The sequence below is a fragment of the Hermetia illucens genome, chromosome 5 (genome assembly GCF_905115235.1).
Source record: "Hermetia illucens chromosome 5, iHerIll2.2.curated.20191125, whole genome shotgun sequence".
Classification (NCBI taxonomy): domain Eukaryota; kingdom Metazoa; phylum Arthropoda; class Insecta; order Diptera; family Stratiomyidae; genus Hermetia; species Hermetia illucens.
The window spans coordinates 107918268-107939853 of NC_051853.1; the positions used below are offsets into that span (position 1 = coordinate 107918268).

Genomic DNA, 21586 nt, shown 5'->3' on the forward strand with positions numbered 1-21586 from the left:
GCTGAAACAAGGAGCAAATAAGTACTGTAAAAACGAATTTCTGACTCGCTTAGCATACACTCAGAGAAATAGTCGAAAAACTCTCCAGCGCTGCTTTACCTACACATTGGGATCCTTACGTTATCGAATATATCCTGTTGGCTCACTTATTGAAGCCTTGTTGGCAATGACACTCCTTTTAATTTTTAAAAGTTTTGACCTTTTTCTATGTAAATGGGTTATGAATGGGAATGAATGCGAAAGGATAACAGTGCTAAATTCGCTCTCGTAGTGTCCGCCATGCATTTTCAGGACGTCTAAATAATCTGCCTTGCTAGAAAAGCGGACCTGTCCGTCGAAAAATGTAATTTTCTTCGAATTCTTTGAAATCGTGTCGCAGGCGGTTCAGAAACGACCCAAATGTCAAATCAAATAAAGACGACTTGATACGCCAGACCATGTTTTGACCAGTTTGTAGCGGAGAGAAATAGCGAACCTAATTCAGATGTGCCAACCCCTTACTGAACAGGACGAAAATTAAAAAAATTAAAACGCGAGTTCTCAGAGTCTGTAGTTTCCTCTCCTGCAAAAATATATATTTTATGTATATATGTATTTCGAGAGCTATTTACTCCCTTCTTCAATACTTCGGCTACTAAAGTTGTTCGGTTATCAAGCCTAATACGAGAGTCGGAGCCTGTCAGTTTTTACTTGAATTTCTGGTTCTTCACAATTCACTATCACACTTACTATCAACTTTAAACTTATTCAGTCGATGTTAAAACAATAAGTGAGAAAAATTTTCCTGTTTCCTTATGGTAATGAATTATTATAAAAACTTTAACGAACGAAGGAATGAGACATCCAGAAGTGTTAACCATATGTTAGGCTTTCTTGCAAACCTGCCTCATAAATGGCAGTCGTTACTGTTGGCAAAATGGCTTCTTCAGGATATGTAAGCCGCCGGAGTGCACGTTCAATAATAAACAATAAGGTACGTAGTTCTCACTGATCTCTGTCAGGTGCACACCTCGCTTTATACCTCCTAATCAGAAACACCCCTGAACTGGGGATTTTCTAGAGATTTTGGCCGAATGTTGTCGAAAGCACAAGCTTACTCAGTCATATAGTTGACATGGGACATCGTGATATCTCTGATTCCAAACAGATAGCCAAAGATTACCTTGTTTTCGTATTCCAAAGGTATTCTTTTGATTGAATCGAACGGTAAACCCTAAATATCATTGTCAATTGCTACGTAAAACAAAACCAAAAGACGATGTTGCCTAATCAGAAGCGCGATATTCCGTCAAGGCAATGTTTGCCACGCTATGCTATACTTAACTGAAACCAAATTAGTATGATTACCGACTATTCGAACTGTTCGTTCCTGCAGAAACTAATGAAAAATTCCTGCGATAGACCCTCGAACTGCATAGATAATATGTAAATAAAAGTAAAATCAAAAACAAAACAGATACAATAGTCTAAATCTACATTTTTTTGTTCTTTTCGTCCGTTGCCAGTTTTCTCGCAATTTGTTCAGACTTGGACTTTAAGGGAATAGATGCAGAATATGGAAAAGGAGGGTTCATCGTTTATTTTTGACAGTGAAGTAAAGTGGCATAAGTCAAAAGCTGATTTAGCGCTTTGGGTATCGGAATAAACAAAGCATAAGGTGTAACAGTTCCCATTCTCAGGTCCTGGAAGAATAAAAAAAATGACTTCTATAAACTTTACAATCTGGTATACAAAACATTCTGATATCAATTTTGAAAATTTAATGTCGAACTGAATCGACATCATTTGCACCATCTTTTTACCGATTTTAAGGGCGTCTATGATAACATAGCCAGGGTAAAACTCTACACGGCCATGACACAATTCGGTATCCCAATGAAATTGATAAGACTGACTAGGCAGACCCTAACCAAGGTGCGAGGCCAGATAAAAGCAGCAGGATCACTCTCGAGAGCATTCAACATCAACAACGGTTTAAGACAAAAGAATGCCCTATCATGCGTCCTTTTGAACCTGGCCCTGGAAAAAGTATTCCGTGGTGCTAAGGTCAATGCGAGACGCGCCATCCTCTTTAAATCCACCCAACTAATGGTCTATGATGATGATATCGACAGGATGGGAAAAACGAACCAAAACGTACAAACTGCCCTCATCCAGATCGAGCAGGCGGCGCGAGATCTTGGACCCCACATCAATGAAGGCAAGGCGAAATATATGGTAGCAACGTCAGCACCAAAAATCAAACAACTAACAACATCAAACTGCACTGGTCAATGAGAACAGTAAAGATAGGAGGCTACAACTTTGAGACCGTTGATAACTTCTTCTATCTAGGGTCGAAAATCACAACCGATAGCCGCTGAGAGACGATGAAATCCACGCACGGTTGTTTCCAGCCAACAGAGCCAATTTCAGCTTACACAAACTATTCCACACGAAAAGTCTCACCATAGGGTCAAAGTTCCTACTGTACAAGACAATGATCTTGCCAGTCCTCATGTATCCCTCAGTCCTCGGAGGCTTGGGTTCTTAGCAAGAAAAATTGCGAACTCTTGGCCGCGTTCGAGAGAAGAATCCTCCGAAGAATTTTTGGCCCCCTACATGAGGATGGACGATTCCGTAGCCTACATAACGGCGAAATCTAGGAGCGATACCATGACTGTCTGGTTGTGGATAAAATCCAGCTCAATAGGTTGCGGTGGGCGGGTCACTTAATCCGTATGGTTGAGGATGAACCAGCCCGAACGGTCTATAAGGGCAATATCTTTGGTAGGAAAACAAAACGTAGCAGACCCTGCCATAGATGAAGCGATGGCGTAGGCCAAGAAGCCAGACGGCTTTTAGGGATATCGAATTGCGGGACTTCGGCGGGGGGCCGGCATGTCCAGAATTCTTTACAAATAGGTCAAGACCTTCGGTTGTTGCGCCGTTGACAATGATGAGTTAGAGATGTAGTTATTTTTGTTTTGTGAATATTTGAATTCTCTTTGTTCTGAAATATAAAATAAGAAAATGGAAAAGTTATGACTGCGTTGAGTGTTTCTACAATTGTGCCACGTCACTTGGATGTAAGTTGTACCACAGGCGGGAGCCGAGTCGATCTCTCGGAGTTTCCTGTTGAAGGAGAGGCGAATGGTCCAGCGGCATGATCCGCGACACGGTACTTGAAAAATTTTCGGTTCCTTTCGAAAAAAGTGAAATTAAAGGGGTATGAAGGAGAAAAATACTCCACAATCCGTAACTGATAAACTGCAATATATCTCGCAAATAAATCAGTCTGCAGGAACGGGTTGAGGGTTTGCAAAGTTAGCAGCCGAACGTGGTGAACAGAGTATTGTCTTTGTTGAGTGGAAATGAATGATGGGAAGGTGGTGTAATTCATCGTATTTTATAGCAATTAGAAAGGAGATTCGTTTTGTAGTTGATTGGAAGTGCTAGTTGTTTTGTTAGTGGGGAATCTCTACTTAACTAATAGAGTTTATGATCATAAGATGCTACGGAATTACATCATAGAAGGGTGGAATTTCCATCTCGCCTAGGTATGGGTGGAGTTTGATATTTGGTAGGGATTATAGTTTGAAAACAAGTCGAAACGTGTTTTTGTAAATACGCACAATACAGGTTATTGTGGCAAGTTATTTGTGCACTGATCCGGGAGCTCTGGGTGAGGATGCTTTTTCTCTCTTCTTCTTTTTTTTTGTCTGTTGGTTGGAATTAAATTTATTTTGTTTCTTACATTATTTATTTTTTTTTAAATTTTATTTATATTTCTTTAGTTTTCTTTTCGTTTATTCTCATATTTATTTAATTTTTTCTTTATGAAGTATATGGATTTTATATTATTATTCCCCTGGTTTTTTTTTATGTTTAATGACCGCCTTGACCCTGTATGGCGAACTGTGCCCGTTTTGCAACGTTTTTCATCGTTTTAGTTTTGGCCAATACGGCGGTTATTTACGCTCGAATGTTTACCTGTGCATCTAGAGTCCTTAGGCCAGTCATCATGAACGTCCAGGAAATAATCATTTCAATAAATTGATAGTAGCTCGAGTTGTGTGTGGTGGAGCACCATCTTGTTGAAACCAAAAGTATTCCATAACATTATCAGAAAAAATTGGAAAGCTACCATATCGCAATAATTCTCTTGATTGACGGTAATGGTTTTGCCAACTTTATGTTCGAAGATCCCAACGAGCCCAACGATAAATGATGCTGAATGTGAATTTCAACAATATGAGACAATATTTAGCGTGTACTGCTCAATGGCAAAATCGCCTGACGCTTCAAACGGTATGCCATTACTCGATCTGTCAAAAGTTACAGTGCTACAATTCTAATTCCCTCTAATGTCAAAACTGAAAGCCAACATTATGTTTTAACCTATTGGCGGATAAAACTTTTTTAAACAACGGCGAGACCTGGTTCTCCTAATCGAAAATTGCAATTCATAGTGTAGTGGCTAATGATGGGTTAATGTCTATACCACCTACACCTGAAAACCAGCAATAAATGAAGTATATTTTATAAGGTCGTTTGCTTGCTTGTTTTCTAGGTGGATGTAGATCAAAGCTACTCAAAGCAATAAAAACAAAATTATTTTTAATGCTACTATATGAGTTAATTCAACTACTCTCGAACACTGCAATTTTGGCAGAAAAAAAATTCCAATGCATTATGTACATTTATTACATAATAATAAAATAAGCATTGCATGAGAGTTTCATTATGTTGTATCCTGGCCATTTCCCAGCTTACTTGAACTTACAGTGTGAAAGTTCGTGTGATAAACGTTGCAAATATATCGTTTGGTTACTGGAATGAAATAACGAAGACTAACAACCACCATATTAATGAATATGGATAGTATTGGATATATGTATATCTGATTTTTTTGTATCAAGAGTGGAGTAACTCCATGATAACACTGCAACTACTTCTCTGAGTGTATGATTCATCTATTCTTCACTCTAACTAAATAAACACAAACTTACCGCAATAATAATACTTAGATATCCTAGGCAAAGCTAGGCAAAAGAAGATAAATTTGGATTTCACTGGTTAAAAACACTCACATTAAAGGCAAATAAAAGTAAATAATTGAAAATGGCTGACACACAAATGTTATATAATAAGTTTACGAAATGAAAAGACAATTCACGTTTTGTGAATTGCGCATAGTTTCATGAGAAGATGAGCATTTCCCTTCAATTTTGACAAAGAAGGCGGTGTAAGCCACAAAACCGAGTTCAAGATTGTGCACTTGTTGCTAGAGAAAGTCCTTACAGTTACATATGTGATAAGAATTTTTATCTTTTTCAATCTGAAACATTGAATGTGTTTTGGTATGCATAAATAGGATATAGAATATTTTTAAATGTTGGTATATTGGTAAAATGAAAAGTTATCGGGAAAACGCATGCTTCCAAAAACTACTATCCAAATAATCTACATGAAAAAAACACGTGTTGAAGTGTAGGATTACCTCTTTTTCGAATAGATGGAAACAATTGGAAGATGCGAGAGCTCTTGACATGAACTCTGGAACTATCAGCACGAAATGCTATTATAAAAATTTGCTTGCAGATATTATATTTAAAAAAAAAATGCGATAAAACGAACAGTTTGTTTGAATCTATAATAATTAAATAACGGAATGTATTAAATCCTTATCGAGGTCAATTGTATAAGTATGATATTGATGGTATAACATTTTCCTGCATACTAGTATACAAATTTTCAACAGTTCTTTGAGGAGTTCATAGCCCTTGATGACTTCGGTTTCAATGCACTTTATTCACCTCTGCTAGTAAAAACTGAAAGTGCGCAGGATATCTTATTAGAAAGATATCTATTTATTAATTGCTTTGCGAAATTTCGGACTATTGCGTGGACTATATTTTAACACATATAAGCAGTCATCATTCTTATTTACAGTTTTTTTATGCGTCCAGACAAGTTGAGGTTTGTAGTCAAATCAATGACATCGGTCTGAAATTTCCTGATTCTTTATTCCTCACTCTGCTTAACGTCAGCTCACCAAAAGCCTTGATTACTTTCTAATCAATGATTTAAGGTGGTATTCTATTTAATTCTCAATAGTTCCCAGAATCAGTCGTCCAATTCCTCTGCTAATTTAATCTCGCACGTTGTCAACCACTACAAATCTCTCCAGGTTTTTTGTGCGAAACCGCAATTGAAACCAACGCACCGAGACACTCGCTAGTAGTTTCTTTAAGCTGGTAAAGTGAATTCCTGCAAGAAAGGCAATGCACCCCTTCTGATTCTTCTTCTGTGCACATACTTTTCTTCCTTATGAGGTGTTTACTGTTTTTATCCGCCTAACCGATACATTTTCACGATATCAGATAGAAAACCAAAGCATTGAGGAGATGAATAAAAATCAAGAGATAAATTAGATGACCAAAAGCGCGTTGAATCCAAGCTCCTTGCGTCATTTCATACTGCACACAGCACACACCAACACAAGCAGTCTACACGGGTTTGATCAAGGATGCAGATATCAGGAAAGTAGGATTACCAAAAGGGCCACTATCAAATTACTCAACAACGTAATGTTAAGATATATATTTTGTAAATAATAGTACAAAAATATAATATAAGTAAACTTACAAATAGATTGACAAGATTAGATGCATGATTAGAGGTAAATTGAACAAAAAATTCAAAAACAACATTGCGTGTGACACTTCGTCATTTATTCGTTTCTGCTTTTCAGCAGGCAGACGTCTTCAGATTACTCGGGGCCCTATGCATAGCTGAAGCCGGAATGGATACCAATGGGGGTTGCTTTAGACGCGGCCGACCAAGCAAAGGCGCATGCTCTTCTAGAAAATATGATTTTGAACAGTTTAAATACAGAATATAACAAATACTACAAGAATACAGATTTCATGGGTTAGTGTTGAAATGACTGAAATTTGAAAACCAACAACATTAGGGGCGACTGAGGTTTAGTAAGTTACTCAATATCCACCAACTAGAGAGTTTAATAAAACGTCATACATTTGAAAGCGCACAACAAACATTTCGCGTTTCCACACAATGGACGACTTTTAACTCATGAGGACTAAACTACAAGCCTAGTTTACCTTTACATCCGATAAGACAAAATTATTCTAACATTTTCGTGACTTTTGTTTACATCCTTTTGAAATCAAGCAATTAGCGGATATTTGAAGGGGAACTATATGAATAATTATATCTGAAACTGATGTGTAAGAATATTCTGAGTAGTTTTCACTCTTGATCTAAATTTACAGATGTAAACGCAGAGTTGAATGAGTATAGACTGTAGTGGTTAGGGTCCAACAATAAATGAATGCACTTCGTTGTCCATATATATGTATTATGTTATATATTAAACGCTTGTAATTTATTGTTATGAATAGTTTGTAAACTATAACCAATAGTAGTATCCAAAAATACAAACAAAAAACCTTACTACTATTGAAGGCATATCAAAATTGAACAAGCAAACATACATGTTAATTTCTAAAAAGCTACCCATGCGTCGAAAAGCTGCATGCACTTGTTACCAATCAGAAGACAAATTTTGTGAAGATATCGAATGAAGTGATGAAACAAAATCAAAACTGCAAAACAAGTACAACTTACCTTGCAATTGGCGATTTATCAGAGCTGTTAACCCGTGACCTTCGTTGCCTTTCTTCAGAAGTAACATTGGTTTCTCTTCGTCCTCGAAGCCCCCCGTTGGTAAAAAACCATTACTCGCTATGGTTTCACTCACCTGAAAAAGTGTACACACGTGATTATTATGATTTTTGGAAAAATGTTAAATTATGAGAATCTCAACAGCCTTGTAGATATGTCAACGCCCGGCCAATAAATATTCTCCAATTTTGAATAGTATAGTGTATAGTGTTATTTATAAATGGGAAAAAAGTACGACCGGGGCAGGTCTCAACTGAGATACAAATATCCGTGCGATTCGCAATGATGTTGTTATTTTATTGTCTGTTCTGACAACAAGCAACAAATCACTAAATGCGTTGACTCGACCCATACGGGTGGGACATGCACTCTTCTTGCCCAAATGATAAATTTAGTAAACCAGATACAGCCACGGATATATAAACTGGAATTCGAACCAAAGGCACTATTGGCTATTATAAAAAATCTTAGAAATGTAATTCATTTCACTGGAGTTGATTTAAGTGTTGCTCGAACTTTACGAGCAGTTATTTCACTCAACCACTCAAATTTAAGGGGCACAACTACTTTGAAATTTTCAGAAAATTAATTTTTTTCATTTGCATTTTTTGATAGTTAAATAACATAAAGTTTTCAAAATTGTATCTCAAATAGGATTGTTATTCAAAATCTTCTAAGGGTAGTTGTTCGTCGGTTATAAATGGGCTTTATCTGAGAAGCCGTTCCTAACTTATTCCTCGGGTTAGGAAGACGTCATAAATAATCATAATAGTATCAGGGACTACATACACAGACATGTATGAGTAGGTAACAATGCGAAGAATTTTTCGCATATTGTTTATATTATATTATATATTAAATTTATCGGGGGTCAAGCAGTGCACTCCAGGATAGACTGACACGGAACATAGCTCCCTGAGGCCAACCTATCTCGCTCTGAGGATGAGCTGTATCTCCTCTGGGGCGGTGCGTGGCTTTTCAGGGGCCAAGCCTCTCGTCTACCAAGACCGTTAGTGAGTGGTGATAGCCACACCCTGTACGAGGTGACCCTACTATTAACAAAACACTAGGGATCTAGACTGGGGAGTCGAAAAACACCTCCCTCAATCCAGGGTGTTATGCGAACCGCGTCCAATGGATAGTTTGCAGTTGGGGGTAACTGACTGTATTCGAACGGAGCCTCACTGATATCTGGTCGCCTCAGTGAGTAAGTTAGACCTTACTGTGCTACGGGCACGACGGACCTCCTAACCCCCATACTTGTGGGAATCAAGTGGGTACAAACAAAAAAAAAGGAAACGAAAACCAACAAAGCGGGGCCCCGTACCGCACAAAAACTGGTTAATCATGCGCGACGGAGGACACTGCAGAGTGGATTAGAACCATAGTTCCTTGATTGCCAGGCTGGGAAGGGGTGGAACTGTCAACATGTGCTGGGGATGATATACCAGAAGCCCACATAGTGACAGTTTTTCTGCCAAAAGCCGCGACAGTAGAAACGAAAAACCTTATGGGCCTCCTAATCACCCAGAACGAAGATCTCCATAGCCGACTATGGAGAGTCTTCAGAAGCAAGGTGGAGGGTAAGGGTAAACTCCTCACGATTGAGGTAGATGAGCATCCCTAGAGGCAATCAAACATCGGAGTTGCCATATCAACTACTGATTTCGCAACATATACGTGCATGTGCACAGAGAAAAGCTGAGGAAAGATACCTCGGAGGAGACACTGGGGGACAAACATACCGAGGTCCCCGAAGAAGTCTCGAAAGTTATAGAGGCGGAAACAATAACGGAGCCAATGGCCAGCACTAAGATAGCCCAGATAAACCTCCACCATGCGAAAGCTGCATCTACAGTCATTGTAAAGGCAAGTTCCAAGGAGAACATTGGAATAGTGCTGGCTCAGGAGCCCTGGGTGTACCGGGGGCAGATTCACGGTCTACAAGGAGGAAGCATGCAGGTAATTTGGGACTCCTCTTGTAAGAATCTTGCATAATTCTTAAACGTAATTTAAAATACATATGTCTTTCAGAGTTCTTAACCGGGGACCTTGTGGCTTTCCAAGTCTTATTGGAAGCCGGGAGGAGCACTCGAGAGGCAGTCGTGGCTCCACCGAAATAAATCGCAAATCTGACGCGTTACCACTTCTTCTCGGCTGCGATACCAACGCCCACCACGAAGTGAATACCTTTTTGAATTTATCCTTAGCAATAAATTAGAAATAGATAACTTAGGGAACACTCCAACATTTGTGACCAGCACCAGACAGGAGGTACTTAGACATAATTCTAGGAATACTCTAATGAACGGAATGGTCAGGAATTGGAGGGTGTCGGATGAACCCTCTATCTCTGATCACAGGATAATCAGATTCGACAATGAGGGTTACTCCGAAAGAATCCAACGCAACGCACTTTAGCAACAACATTGCCCACCTTTAAGGGGCCAGTGACATCAGGAGGGAACTGGAACTAGAAACAGTGGTGGAAAACTTCAACACAGTTGTCATTGACGCATATGAGGCCAGCTGTCCGGCTAAGACAGTTAAGTCATCAAGGGATGTACCATGGCGGAACAGGAACTTGGCCAGAATGAGAACAGAGTCACGAAAACTCTTCAACGGGGCAAAACAAACCGGCGACTGGCAGAGCTACAAAAACGCACTAACTGCGTATAGCAACGCGATCAGGGAACCGAAATGGAATAGCTTCAGGGAATTCTGTGAAGGGATCGAACAGATCACAGAAACAACCAGACTGTACAAGGCTGTAGCCAAAGACGGGGGAATATCCTCTGTCTGTTTGAAAAAGGAAGATGGGACATTTACCGAGAATGAGGGGGACAGGGTACACCTGCTTCTCAGAACTCCTTTCCCGTGGTTCTACCACACGGTGGCAAGCGACAATATTCTGCCTCACACCCCAACAACGAATAAAAGGATAAGAAAGGAGAACTGGAAACTAGTAAAAAAAATATGCTCAGAAGCTAGGCAGAGGGGCCTAGGAATTACCTTAGAGTCTCTTCTGAGGGTGATACCAAGGGCATGGGGACGGGCAAAAGTGGTCTTTATTCCGAAAGCGGATAAAAAGGATCCTTTTCACCCTAAATCTTTCAGACCAATTTGCCTAACATCGTTCGTACTCAAAAGGTGGAGAAGATCATAGACAACTACACTAGAACTAACGTTCTAAAGCGCAATCCCCTACATCACTGTCAACACGCTTCCCGGGCAGGACGGTCAACTGAAACTGCTCTGTATCAGCTGACAGAGGTACTACGGGATGCCATAGAAACAAAAAAAATTGCGCTGTGCGCGTTTTTAGATATCGAAGGAGCATTCGACAACACATCCCACACAGAGATACAAGATGCCTTGAGCCGCAAGGGAATGGGAAACACCGTGGCATTCTGGATGAGCAAAATGCTAGAAAGCAGGCAAACAAAAGTACCGACAGGCACAAATTCTATTGTCATGAACACCACTCAAGGCTGTCCACAGGGTGGAGTACTATCGCCGCTGATGTGGAGTATGGTAGTGGATAACTTCTGAACGTGTTAACCAATACTGGAATACAAGTCCAGGGGTACGCCGACGACATTGTTTTAATCTGTAGGGGCAAATATGAAGATACCCTATGAGATAGAATCCAAACTGGACTAAGGGTTACTGGTGCCTGGCGCACTGTGGACTGTGGATCAACCAAGCCAAAACCACTATAATACCATTCACTAGGAGGCGTAAGCTTGATCACCTGAGAGCCATAAGATTACAATATATGGAGGTAAAACGACAAACAGAGATCAAATATTTGGGAATTACGCTAGACCAAAAAATACTCTGGAAGACACATGTCGGAAACACTTGTCGCAAAGTCACGAGGGCTCTGATAACTTGTAGATCCATAACAGGAAAAAAATGGAGTTGCAGCCCAAAGATACTACTTATATATATAGTAAAGCCAATAATTACCTATAGAGCGGTAATCTGGGCAAAAAGAACCAAACTCAGCACACAAGCCAGGGAGTTACATAAGCTCCAACGACTGGCTTGCGTATGTATCAGTGGGGCAATGAGGACATGCCCAACGGCATCCCTGGAGGCCCTTGTGGGATTAACCCCGCTCCATCTGCACATATAGATGCAGGCAAGGGGGCAATATTCAGGATGGCCGGTATGAGTGAGGCGGGGAGCTGCCTAAATCGAAGGAAGATTGATATTCTTTCTAGGCGGTATCCTGAATTACTGATACCAAGGGATAACATGACAACGCGGTCTCACTTCGATAAGAAATTTGAAACATGCGACATGCAGCTTCAACCAGCAACTGATTACTTGGTACACTGACGGATCCCTCATAGAAGAGGGAGCGGGGGCCGGTGTCATTGGTCCAAGGAAAATGTACTTTGAGCCAATGGACAGGTACACTAGCATATTCCAGGTGGAATATACGCCATAGACAAATGTGCCTCCTTTAGTCTGCAAAGTAACTACAGGGAGAAGAACATAGCTATTCTCACCGATAGCCAAGCAGCGATCAAAGCACTTAGGTCCAACCAGATGAACTCTAAACTGGTATGGGAATGCCTTGAGAGACTGAATACACTCGGCTCGTCCAACAAGATCTGGATACTTTGGGTTCCAGGCCAAGCTGGGTTGGAAGGCAACGAGGCAGCGGACGAACTAGCCAAGAAGAAAGCAGGGACGCCTTTATACGGGCCAGAACCCTTCTATGGAATCGGAAATGGTTTCATGGCTATGACTCTAAGAAATGAAGAGGAACGGTTAAGGGAACTATACTGGGCGAGGCACGGAGCAGTCCAGAGCCTTATTGGGGATACGAACCCAATGCGTACAAAGGATTGTTTAAATCTCACCAAAAAGAACCTCCGAATCATAGTGGGAATTCTCACTGGTCATTGTCGGCTGAACTATCGCCTAGGGAAGCTAGGGATATCTACAGACACTACCTGCAGGTTTTGTGAGGAGTATGACGAAACCTCTATACACGTCCTGGGAGAGTGTCCGGCATTTGTGCAAAGTAGATGGAGGCATTTGGGAGAACACTTAATACCAAATGCAAAGCTGAAAGATCTGGAAGTAAGGAACATACTAAAGTTCCTGACGGTTATTGGCCTGCTTGAGATACTATTATCAATGGCTACACTATAACCAGTTAAAAGGGGCACAATATTTCTTTAAGGGCACAGTGCGACATTCCCTTAACAGAATAATAATATCGCTTTGCAACAATGAAATCAGTACTTTTACCTTTAATCGCGTTTTTCTCAAAATTACATTTTTATACTTTGCTGCAGTTCTAACTCGATAACATACTTCCCGATTGACTTTTAGCGTATTTGGTATAAGTTTCTCCCTACAATGACCCCCAAGTAATTTGATTGGTTGAAAAATGTAATTTTACCATGCCAAAAACCATGTCCGGATAGCTGAGTGGTTAGAGCACAAGGCTGTCGTACGGAAGGTTGCGGTTCAAATCTCTGTTGAAGTCAACAAGAATGTTAACACGACTGCAAGATAAATCCTGATCCAGCCCCGCGACGTAGTACCCTACGGGAGAGATAGATACACAGACAAACTGGCGGACAGACAGATAGACATCAGCGATCACCAGGCAATCTTCTTTGAGACATTTGTCGAGCCTCAGGCCAAAGAGCTATCATGCCCGAAATCGAAAAAGATTTCAGGCTAATCTGCAAAATCTTTGGATGAGCAGACCTTCATAGAGGTGTGGTTAGATCAACCTGATAAAGTAGACACCTCTACGGAAAGAGCCGTCCATCTGGCTCAATGAATCGCCAAAGCATATGACGCGTACATACCTAGGAGGTGCTCATTCCCCAGTAAAAGAAAAAACTACTGGTGGAACGATGAACTGACCGGTCTTCGATCAGCCTGCCACCGAGCCAGAAGAGCCGCTCAGAGGGCGGTAGGTAGAGTTGATCAAGGGCGGAAAGAGTGCGCCTATAAGGCAGCCCGCAAAATCCTCAAGCTCGCCATCCAGCGTAGCAAGAGGAAATTATTTAAGGAGCTCTGCTTAGAAGCGGACGTAAACCCGTGGGGGAGAGCTTATGAACCGTGATGGGACGATTCATAGGCCGTTCATCTCCGCAGATCACGTGTCCCACCCTCTTGCTAAAAATCATCCAGGGATTATTCCCCCAGCAAGAGGAGAGCAACGACACATTCCAACCACCTCTGAATGTGACGCCAACCCCGCTAGTCACCAGAGACGAGCTGCTAGAGATCTGCGGTTGAATAGGAGCCGGGACTGCACGGAGAACCGAATAAAGCCCCCCACTATCGGAACAATGTTGGAGCGGGTTATTTATAATACACTACTCCCGGTTGTTGAGAGCCAAGGCGGCCTTTCAGATTAGCAGCATGGGTTCCGAAAAGCCAGATCAACCATTGATGCCATCAAATTCGTTACTGGCTTAGCCAAAGATGCAATCCACGGAAAGGGTAGTACCAGCAAATATTGCGTGGTAGTAACCCTGGATGTGAAAAATGCATTCAATTCGGCCAATTGGAATCTAATACGCAAATCCCTAGCTAAGGTTGGTATTCCCGCCTATCTCGCTGCTATCGTCAATAGTTACTTAACTGAAAGGAGGCTCTGGTATGACACCGATGACGGACCCCAGGAGTACGTTGTTTCCACGGGTGTTCCACAGGGCTCCGTATTGGGCCCACTACTGTGGAACATCATGTACAACGATGTGCTTAATCTTCCCCTTCTGGAGGAAACCACAGTGGTGGGTTACTCTGACGACATAGCACTGGTTGTTTTCGCAAAGCATCTCGAAGATGCTGAGTTATACTCAAGCGAGGCAATCAGTGCTGTCAAATGCTGGTTAGAGAGCTCCGGTCTGACGCTTGCGGAGGAAAAAACAGAAGCGGTCCTCATCACGAAGCGCCGGAAGAGAAATTACGCCTTTGTTAGAATCGGGAATCATATTATCACTTCCAAGCCGACTATCAAATACTTGAGGGTGGTGATAGACAGGAAGCTCAGCTATAAACAACACGTACAGTAGCTTGTGATAAATCATCCACTGCTAGTATGGCCCTGGCGAGGATGATGCCAAACGTGGGAGGGCCACGGCATACCTTTAGGTTGCTTATAGCCAGGGTGGTAACCTCAATCATGCTCTATGCGACCCCAGTTTGGAGAGAGGCGTTCCAGATGTTAATTAACACTAGCAAACTGAATGCAGTCTACAGGACGACAGCTCTGAGGGTACGCTCTGCCTTCAGGACTGTCTCAGATGATGCAGCATTCGTCATCTTTGGAATTATGTCGATTGGCATGTTGGCAGATGAGATGGCGAATATATACCATCCGAAGCCAATCTCTCCCTTATTGCAGACGAAGAACGCTGAGAGGGAGAGATCCGTAAATAGATGCCAAGAGTGGTGGGAACGCTCGGGAAAGGGCCGGTGGACTCACAGGCTCATTCCTGCCATCAAGGAGTGGTTGGAGAGACGACACGGTGAGATTAATTATAATCTCACTCAGTTTCTCACGAGACATGGAGGATATCTCCAATACTTTCACAGGTTTAAAGTGGAGACCTCATCCGACTGTCCAAATTGCGATGGAGTCCCAGAGGACCCAGAGCATGTATTTTTCCACTGTCCGAAGTTTGTGGAAGAAAGGAGGAATTTAGAGGAGACTCTAGGAGAGGTGCTGGTACCAGAAAATCTGGTGTCGAAAATGCTAGCACATCAAGAGAATTGGGATGCGGTCAACTCCATGATCGCATCGATTCAAGATAAATTGCGAAAGGCAGAGGAAAGGAGAAAAGCGCGGTCAGGTGCGTCGCGTATAGAAGAAATGGGATTAAGCTAGAGTGAGCTGACTCCGCCCCGTGATGTAATACCTTATGGTGGTTCCGCAGGGCAGGGAGGCAGTCGGGGGTGGTTTTAGTCAGTAAAAATTTCACACGCTGGTGTGTCCAGACCAGTGTCTCCTAAAAAAAAGACAGATAGACATTGAACCGATTTTCATTAGGTTTTGTTCTGCAAACAACGAAGAGAGAGAACGGTGAAGCAGGTGCCAAGAAAGCAAAAGACAATATGTATCATGCCCGAGAGAAACCAGCGAAACCATCAGCAGGGGACATTAAAGCTAGCCTCAGTTCACAAGTTAGGTAGTTTCACAGAAAGTAGGATGCAATAAGTATTTAATAAATTTTAATAGCAAAATTTTAGAAGTAGTTCCATCTCTGCAAATACTTTTTGTCCATATCGAACGTTGGACAATTGGTTCTAATTTGCATGTTGAGACAAACTGAGCTAACGTTACTAATTGTCATAAGACTTGGCACAGCTGATGCCTTCATAGACACTTCTGATTGAGTACATACATACATATGTACAATAGTAGAAATCATATGGTTGTTATTATGCAAAATCGCAAATGAAATAGCAACAACAAACTCACGCGACTCTCTTTCTGCTAAAGGAAAATATTTGCCCGGCTTTTTTCATTAACGCTTAAAATGCAAAAATATTTACTTTCCCGAAAACAGGCTTGGGTGTGGATTGCTAAAAGTGACGCCTCAAACAATTTTCGCACGTCTGGAAATCAGTACGGCATGAAAATTTACGAGAAATAATGCGATGTTATGTTAATGACTGTAATTATTGCGTCAGTCGACTTGGAGGAGGTCAATCGAATTTTGCATTACACAAAACACCGGATCAGGTGTAAATGCGCATGTTCCATGGCAATGTGCTAATAAACGTGCTGCATCTTACATGCCCAAAAGGCTCAGTCCGGACGCTATAGTGAAAAACAAGCATTAACGAAAGCGGGACCGACATTTCGCGCTGACCATGCTGCTAAAAACGTGCGCTGAAATTGCGGTTCTGGAATAAATTATGGTGCTACAGACATTATTCACGATAAATTACCTTCAATTGAAAATTCCAATGTAGATGATAATATGCAACATTTTGGAGCACACCCTATAATGAGGTTTAAACTTTAATTTAATGATCATGAGATACACGTGGTGATAACGATGCTAAAAGTAGGCATTTGCAGAGGAGGGTATTCAATTTACTTTTTTAGAGTATCAAAATTGAACTACCCGGAGTTAAGAAATTGGCTGTTCCCACTTCCATTATTCGCCCAGGTGTTATATACACAAAATATGGATGAATCAAGTTCAATTCAACGGAATACAATTTTGCGGCATTTAATGTTAAGGTGACTTCTTTTTGAAAATCTAATTTTCAAATCTGGAATGCAACATCAACATCAATAGCAACTTGAGGCTGCCCTGCACCAATGTTATTGAAGGAATGCTGTAAAGGAGTAATTAAACAATTGATAACCTCGATAGTGACAAGTAAACATGAACTTGGGACCTGTTTCAACTAAGTATCCAGCATTTTGTCGAAATTACAATACGCGCAATAGTATGTAACCGTATGTAAGTATGTAAGCGTGGAAGTAAATATGTACTTCTTTTAGTTGCTAGATATACAAATAAAAAAGTTTTCTTGGCTTTTCTCGAAAAAGTTATTTTGTACATGAGTTTTTGTTTTGCCTTACGTTTCACACCTAAAACAAGTGGAAATACCGCAAGCTCCCGCTTCGGGTATAAAAGTTTTGTGTTCATCTTATGTAGAAACTTCAACAAACATTTTTCTATCCGTATGTAAATTCAACATAATCCTTCATATTTTCCAAACTACAAGCCATACGTACATATTACAGCCATAGATATTATCCGCACCCTAAATAAACAAACTGCCTATTGATCGTATCCATATTTCCGATTTACTTCGTACATACGAATCATACGAACTTCCTTCGGTTGACGAATTGATATGTGATGACGACTTCATACATGTTGCAGAATGCACGAAATTCACGAAAAATGCTAAAGTTTCACCCGCTATAACTTTGTTAATAATAGTTGGCTTTTCTTCAAGCTCAACCAAGTTGTGCATTATGTATTCCCTTAATCCCATACCGAATTTTGTACTTCTGGGATGAACATAAGGGGGGTTGCCGAGTAAACTTCTAAAATGCGGAAATATACTATTGTTAACTTTATTTGTGCATATATCAGAGCCGGATGAATACATGCCTAGATGGAGATGCACCACTGTGATTTTTTTCAGATTTTTCGGTTGGATAGGTTCTGAGAACGAGACATGTAACACTTTTTGGGGGTCATATTTTGGGCCCTCACTCCCCTATATTTCACCCAATATTAAATATGGAACCAGTTTCAAAAAGTACTAATTGAGTCCTTTCATTTCATACCCCACATGGCCACATTTTATGAAAAAAAATTTTGCAGCCTCCATTCACATGTATGGGGAGCCCCCCCCCCCCCCCCTTAAACTTAACACAAAATAGCGCCACTGCTGTATGTAAAGGGAATAGCAGATCACACGCTTTCACCAATTTTCGTGACAACCGGTCTAGCCGTTTCCGAATAAATCGGATGTGACAGACAGACAGGCGGACAGAGGTGCTTTAAATGCCTCATGTTTGGGCACTTCGCGAAGGCATGCACCCGCAGCATTCATCGAACCGATCGATGCAGAAGGTGTGGGGGGAAAGGCCATATTGCCAGAGAGTGCAATAGGGACCCCAAATGCCTACTGTGCGAAGTAAAACAGGGACAGGATAACCGGCATATTGCCGGAAGTGGTAAATGTCCGGAATTTACCAAGGCGCTCATTGCAATGAAAAAGTGAGGTTAATTCAAATAAACCTGAATCATTGCAGGGTCGCTCAGGATTTACTTGAGCAAACCACGTTCGAATCTGAGATGGAAAGTGACATCATCAGTGAACCATATAGAAACTGTCACGGTGGCATATGGGTCACAGATTCGACTGGACGGAAGGAGACGAAGTCCAAAGGTGATTGCTGGTGATTTCAATGCTTGGACCCTAGAGTGGGGTAGCAGAGAATCAAATGCTAGGGGGCGCAGTTTAATAGCAGCTTTCGCGCGGATGGACATAGCTTTGGCTAACGAATTTGCTGTAAACATCTTGCAGAAAAGTGGGTCAGGTTCGGTAGTAGACCTGACTTTTGTCACCCCTCCGTTGGCACGTGGTATGTCCTGGTGCATCACCAAACGCTACACCCACAGCGATCACCAGGCGATCTTCTTTGAGATATGTACCCAGCCACAGGGCAAAGACCCATCATGCCCGAAACCGAGAAAGATTTCTAGATGGTCTGCAAAAACTTTGCATGAACAGACCTTCATAGAAGTGTGGTTAGATCAACCTAATAAAGCAGGCGCCTCTACAGGGGGTAGGGTACGTGAATGCATTTACGCACACAGTGTTGGACTCCCGATTCGGTACGTCGTCGGACTACCAACTAAACACCTCCCCATCGTCAGAGAGCTAGCCTGGAACCGTTTGTCACATTACTTCGGACTAGTCCCCGCCTTGCGGAGCCTTCAAATCAGGGAATTCCTTTCACCAACGGGAGGGGAGAGGAGGAAGGGAACTGTCAGTTCAAGGAGCCCCCTGCCATCCGGCTCCTCCACCAGTCGAGCTCTATCTTCTTAGCAATGGGAAGGGCCCGAACGTAATGGGCAACACGGTTCCACCTGTCAGCAGTCCTCAGCATCTCTTCGACAATGTTGTCTGGAGATAAATCCCCTGTGTTTAAATAGAGCTGCTGACGAACCCCATCCCACCTTCCACAAGAAAAAAAAATGTGGTGGGCGTCGTCCACAACTCCATTGCAAAACACACAATCCGGAGAACGCACCTTTCCAATCTTGTGCCGGTAAGACTGAAAACCTCCATGCCCACTTAAAAATTGGATAAGGAAATAGTCAGCCTCACCATGCTTCCGAGTCAGCCACGCGTCTGAGTTGCCGATGAGCCGCGCAGTCCATCTGCCTCTAGTTTCATTTTGCCAAGAGAGCTGCCACTCGTCTAGAGTGTGTTGCCGTTCTTCGCGAGCAACCACCTCCCTTGGCTCATCTCCCTTGCGCTTGTATATGGCCTGACGCTCCCTAGCAAGAAGGGTAACGGGGATCACTCTTGCGATCACCATCACGGCCGGTTCAGAGACAGTGCGGTACGCAGACACCACCCGTAAAGCTCCCTGTCTCTGTACTTGCGCGAGGCGTTTACGATATACCTCCTTTTTAAGAGCGTTAGCCCATACCTCTGCGCCGTAGAGCAGAACAGACTGCGTTGAACTCATCAGGAGACGTCGCCTACTAGACGTAGGACCCCCAATGTTTGCCATTAGCGTCATATGCAGCGAACTCCAGCCCACAGTGAAATGCCCATAGACAAAAAAATGTGGTAAATCCGGGAAAAAAACGCATTTTTAATTACAGGGAATGTTCGGTGTACGATGAAGTGAGTTAAAGAAGTCCCTCAAAAGGTGATCTAAACCCAAACACTGTTTTCAGCGCTCCGAACAAATCCAGTGGACCATGTCTTATGCTGATGTTGTGAAATTGAATCCGAATGGTACTAGCCAACATAAAATAGAGTTACAAGTATTCCTTGTCAACAATGATTTTATGATACCTAGCTACAAATTCTACGATACTAAGCACCCTGATGTCATAGTGGTTCAGAAATCCTCATTAAAAATTATGTAAAGCATTATGTCATGGAACACTTTACTAAAGACTATATGCAGTTACTAATTCTGCTGTATACTGCCCTCCGAGATTGATCATCTCTCCACAACAGATTGTAAGCTTCTTCAACTCGCTTGTTTTATTTTAGCTGAAGATTGTGTTATCCAGCAGCCATCCAACCTTAAACAGTTGGAAAAGAGTTCCTCTTCTTTCTTCGTCTTTTTCTTCAGCCTATGTCCCGTTCACAAGTGGGGTCGGCTCGTCGTGATCGGCTTCGCCATTTGGCTCTATCGAATGCCTGATCTGGGTACAATCTCAAGGCTTTTAAATTCCCATCCAGGGTATCAAGCCACCGTTGTTTCGGCCTGCCTTTTGGTCGTTTACCATCGACTTCGATGTTCAGACCAATCTAGGCAAGTGAATTCCCGTTAGCACGAATTGCGTGACTATACCATAGAAGACGCCTCTCTCGCAATTTTTCCAGGATTGGTGCAACCCCATAACCGTCGCGGATATCCTCATTTCGGATGTGGGCAAAATGTATCACGCTACTAGTCCAACGTCTCGTTGGAAAAGAGTTCAAAAAAAAAACGAAAAGATAAACGAATTTACGAGAAAGTTGGAAGTGACTGTAGAAGAAAATGGCACTCTAGAAGTAGCAGAGCAGCAAACGGAAGGTTCAGAGTGCGTGGAGGATGGTCTCAGGCTGACTATGGAGAGACAAGAAAGAATGAAAGAGTAGCAAGATGAAAAGCTAATGAATCAAGAAGTGAATAGACAGAAGGAACTAGTGCGGCCTAAGAACGCCAGTAATTTTACAGAGGTGATGCAGCAGAGCATCCGAGAAGCTGAAAAATGCCAGGAGGAAGCTGCCAAGTTGCATGAGAATACCATCGAAAATCGCAGGAAGTGATCAGGCAGGAAGTGACTAGAGAGCAGGAGCATAACTAACAAGAAACAGTAGACCATGAGGAAGAGGTCATAAGTGAAGGTGTAAAATGGCAAGAGGAGCCATACAAGAAGGTACGACACACCAGGAAGAAATTTGTGGGCAGGATAAACATAAAGGTGATAAGTTGGCAGACGTTAAGTGTGAAGAGGCGAGAAGCGATTGATAGGAACTTGAGACCTTTCTGGAAAGAGGTAATAACAAGCATGTTGGACAGCAAGGAATCTAGCAACAGTGTACAACTCGCATAACAACTTGAAAGCGATAGTTCACCAAGTTGTGAAATTGGTGAGCATAACACCTTTGCGCATTTTTAGTGCCATGA

The 21586-nt window shown here is 42.0% G+C and overlaps 1 protein-coding gene across 5 annotated transcripts in view; it reads right to left on the bottom strand.

Moving 5' to 3' along the window:
- LOC119657763 (blood vessel epicardial substance) overlaps nucleotides 1–21586 on the bottom strand; it is a 372124-nt gene that overhangs the window by 7233 nt on the left and 343305 nt on the right. Inside the window, exons 6-7 of one of the 5 annotated variants that reach the window (XR_005250169.1) lie at nucleotides 7636–7768; nucleotides 6631–6845 (exon numbers count right to left, since the gene is read on the bottom strand). Coding sequence is in view for 4 of the 5 variants with exons in the window: in XM_038064827.1 (XP_037920755.1) it covers nucleotides 6733–6845; nucleotides 7636–7768 (246 nt within the window). In the remaining variant the exon portion in view is untranslated. Of the gene's footprint in view, nucleotides 1–4991; nucleotides 5025–6570; nucleotides 6846–7635; nucleotides 7769–21586 lie in introns of those variants that run through there. The other 4 variants (XM_038064829.1, XM_038064828.1, XM_038064827.1 and 1 more) reach the window with 4 other exon arrangements.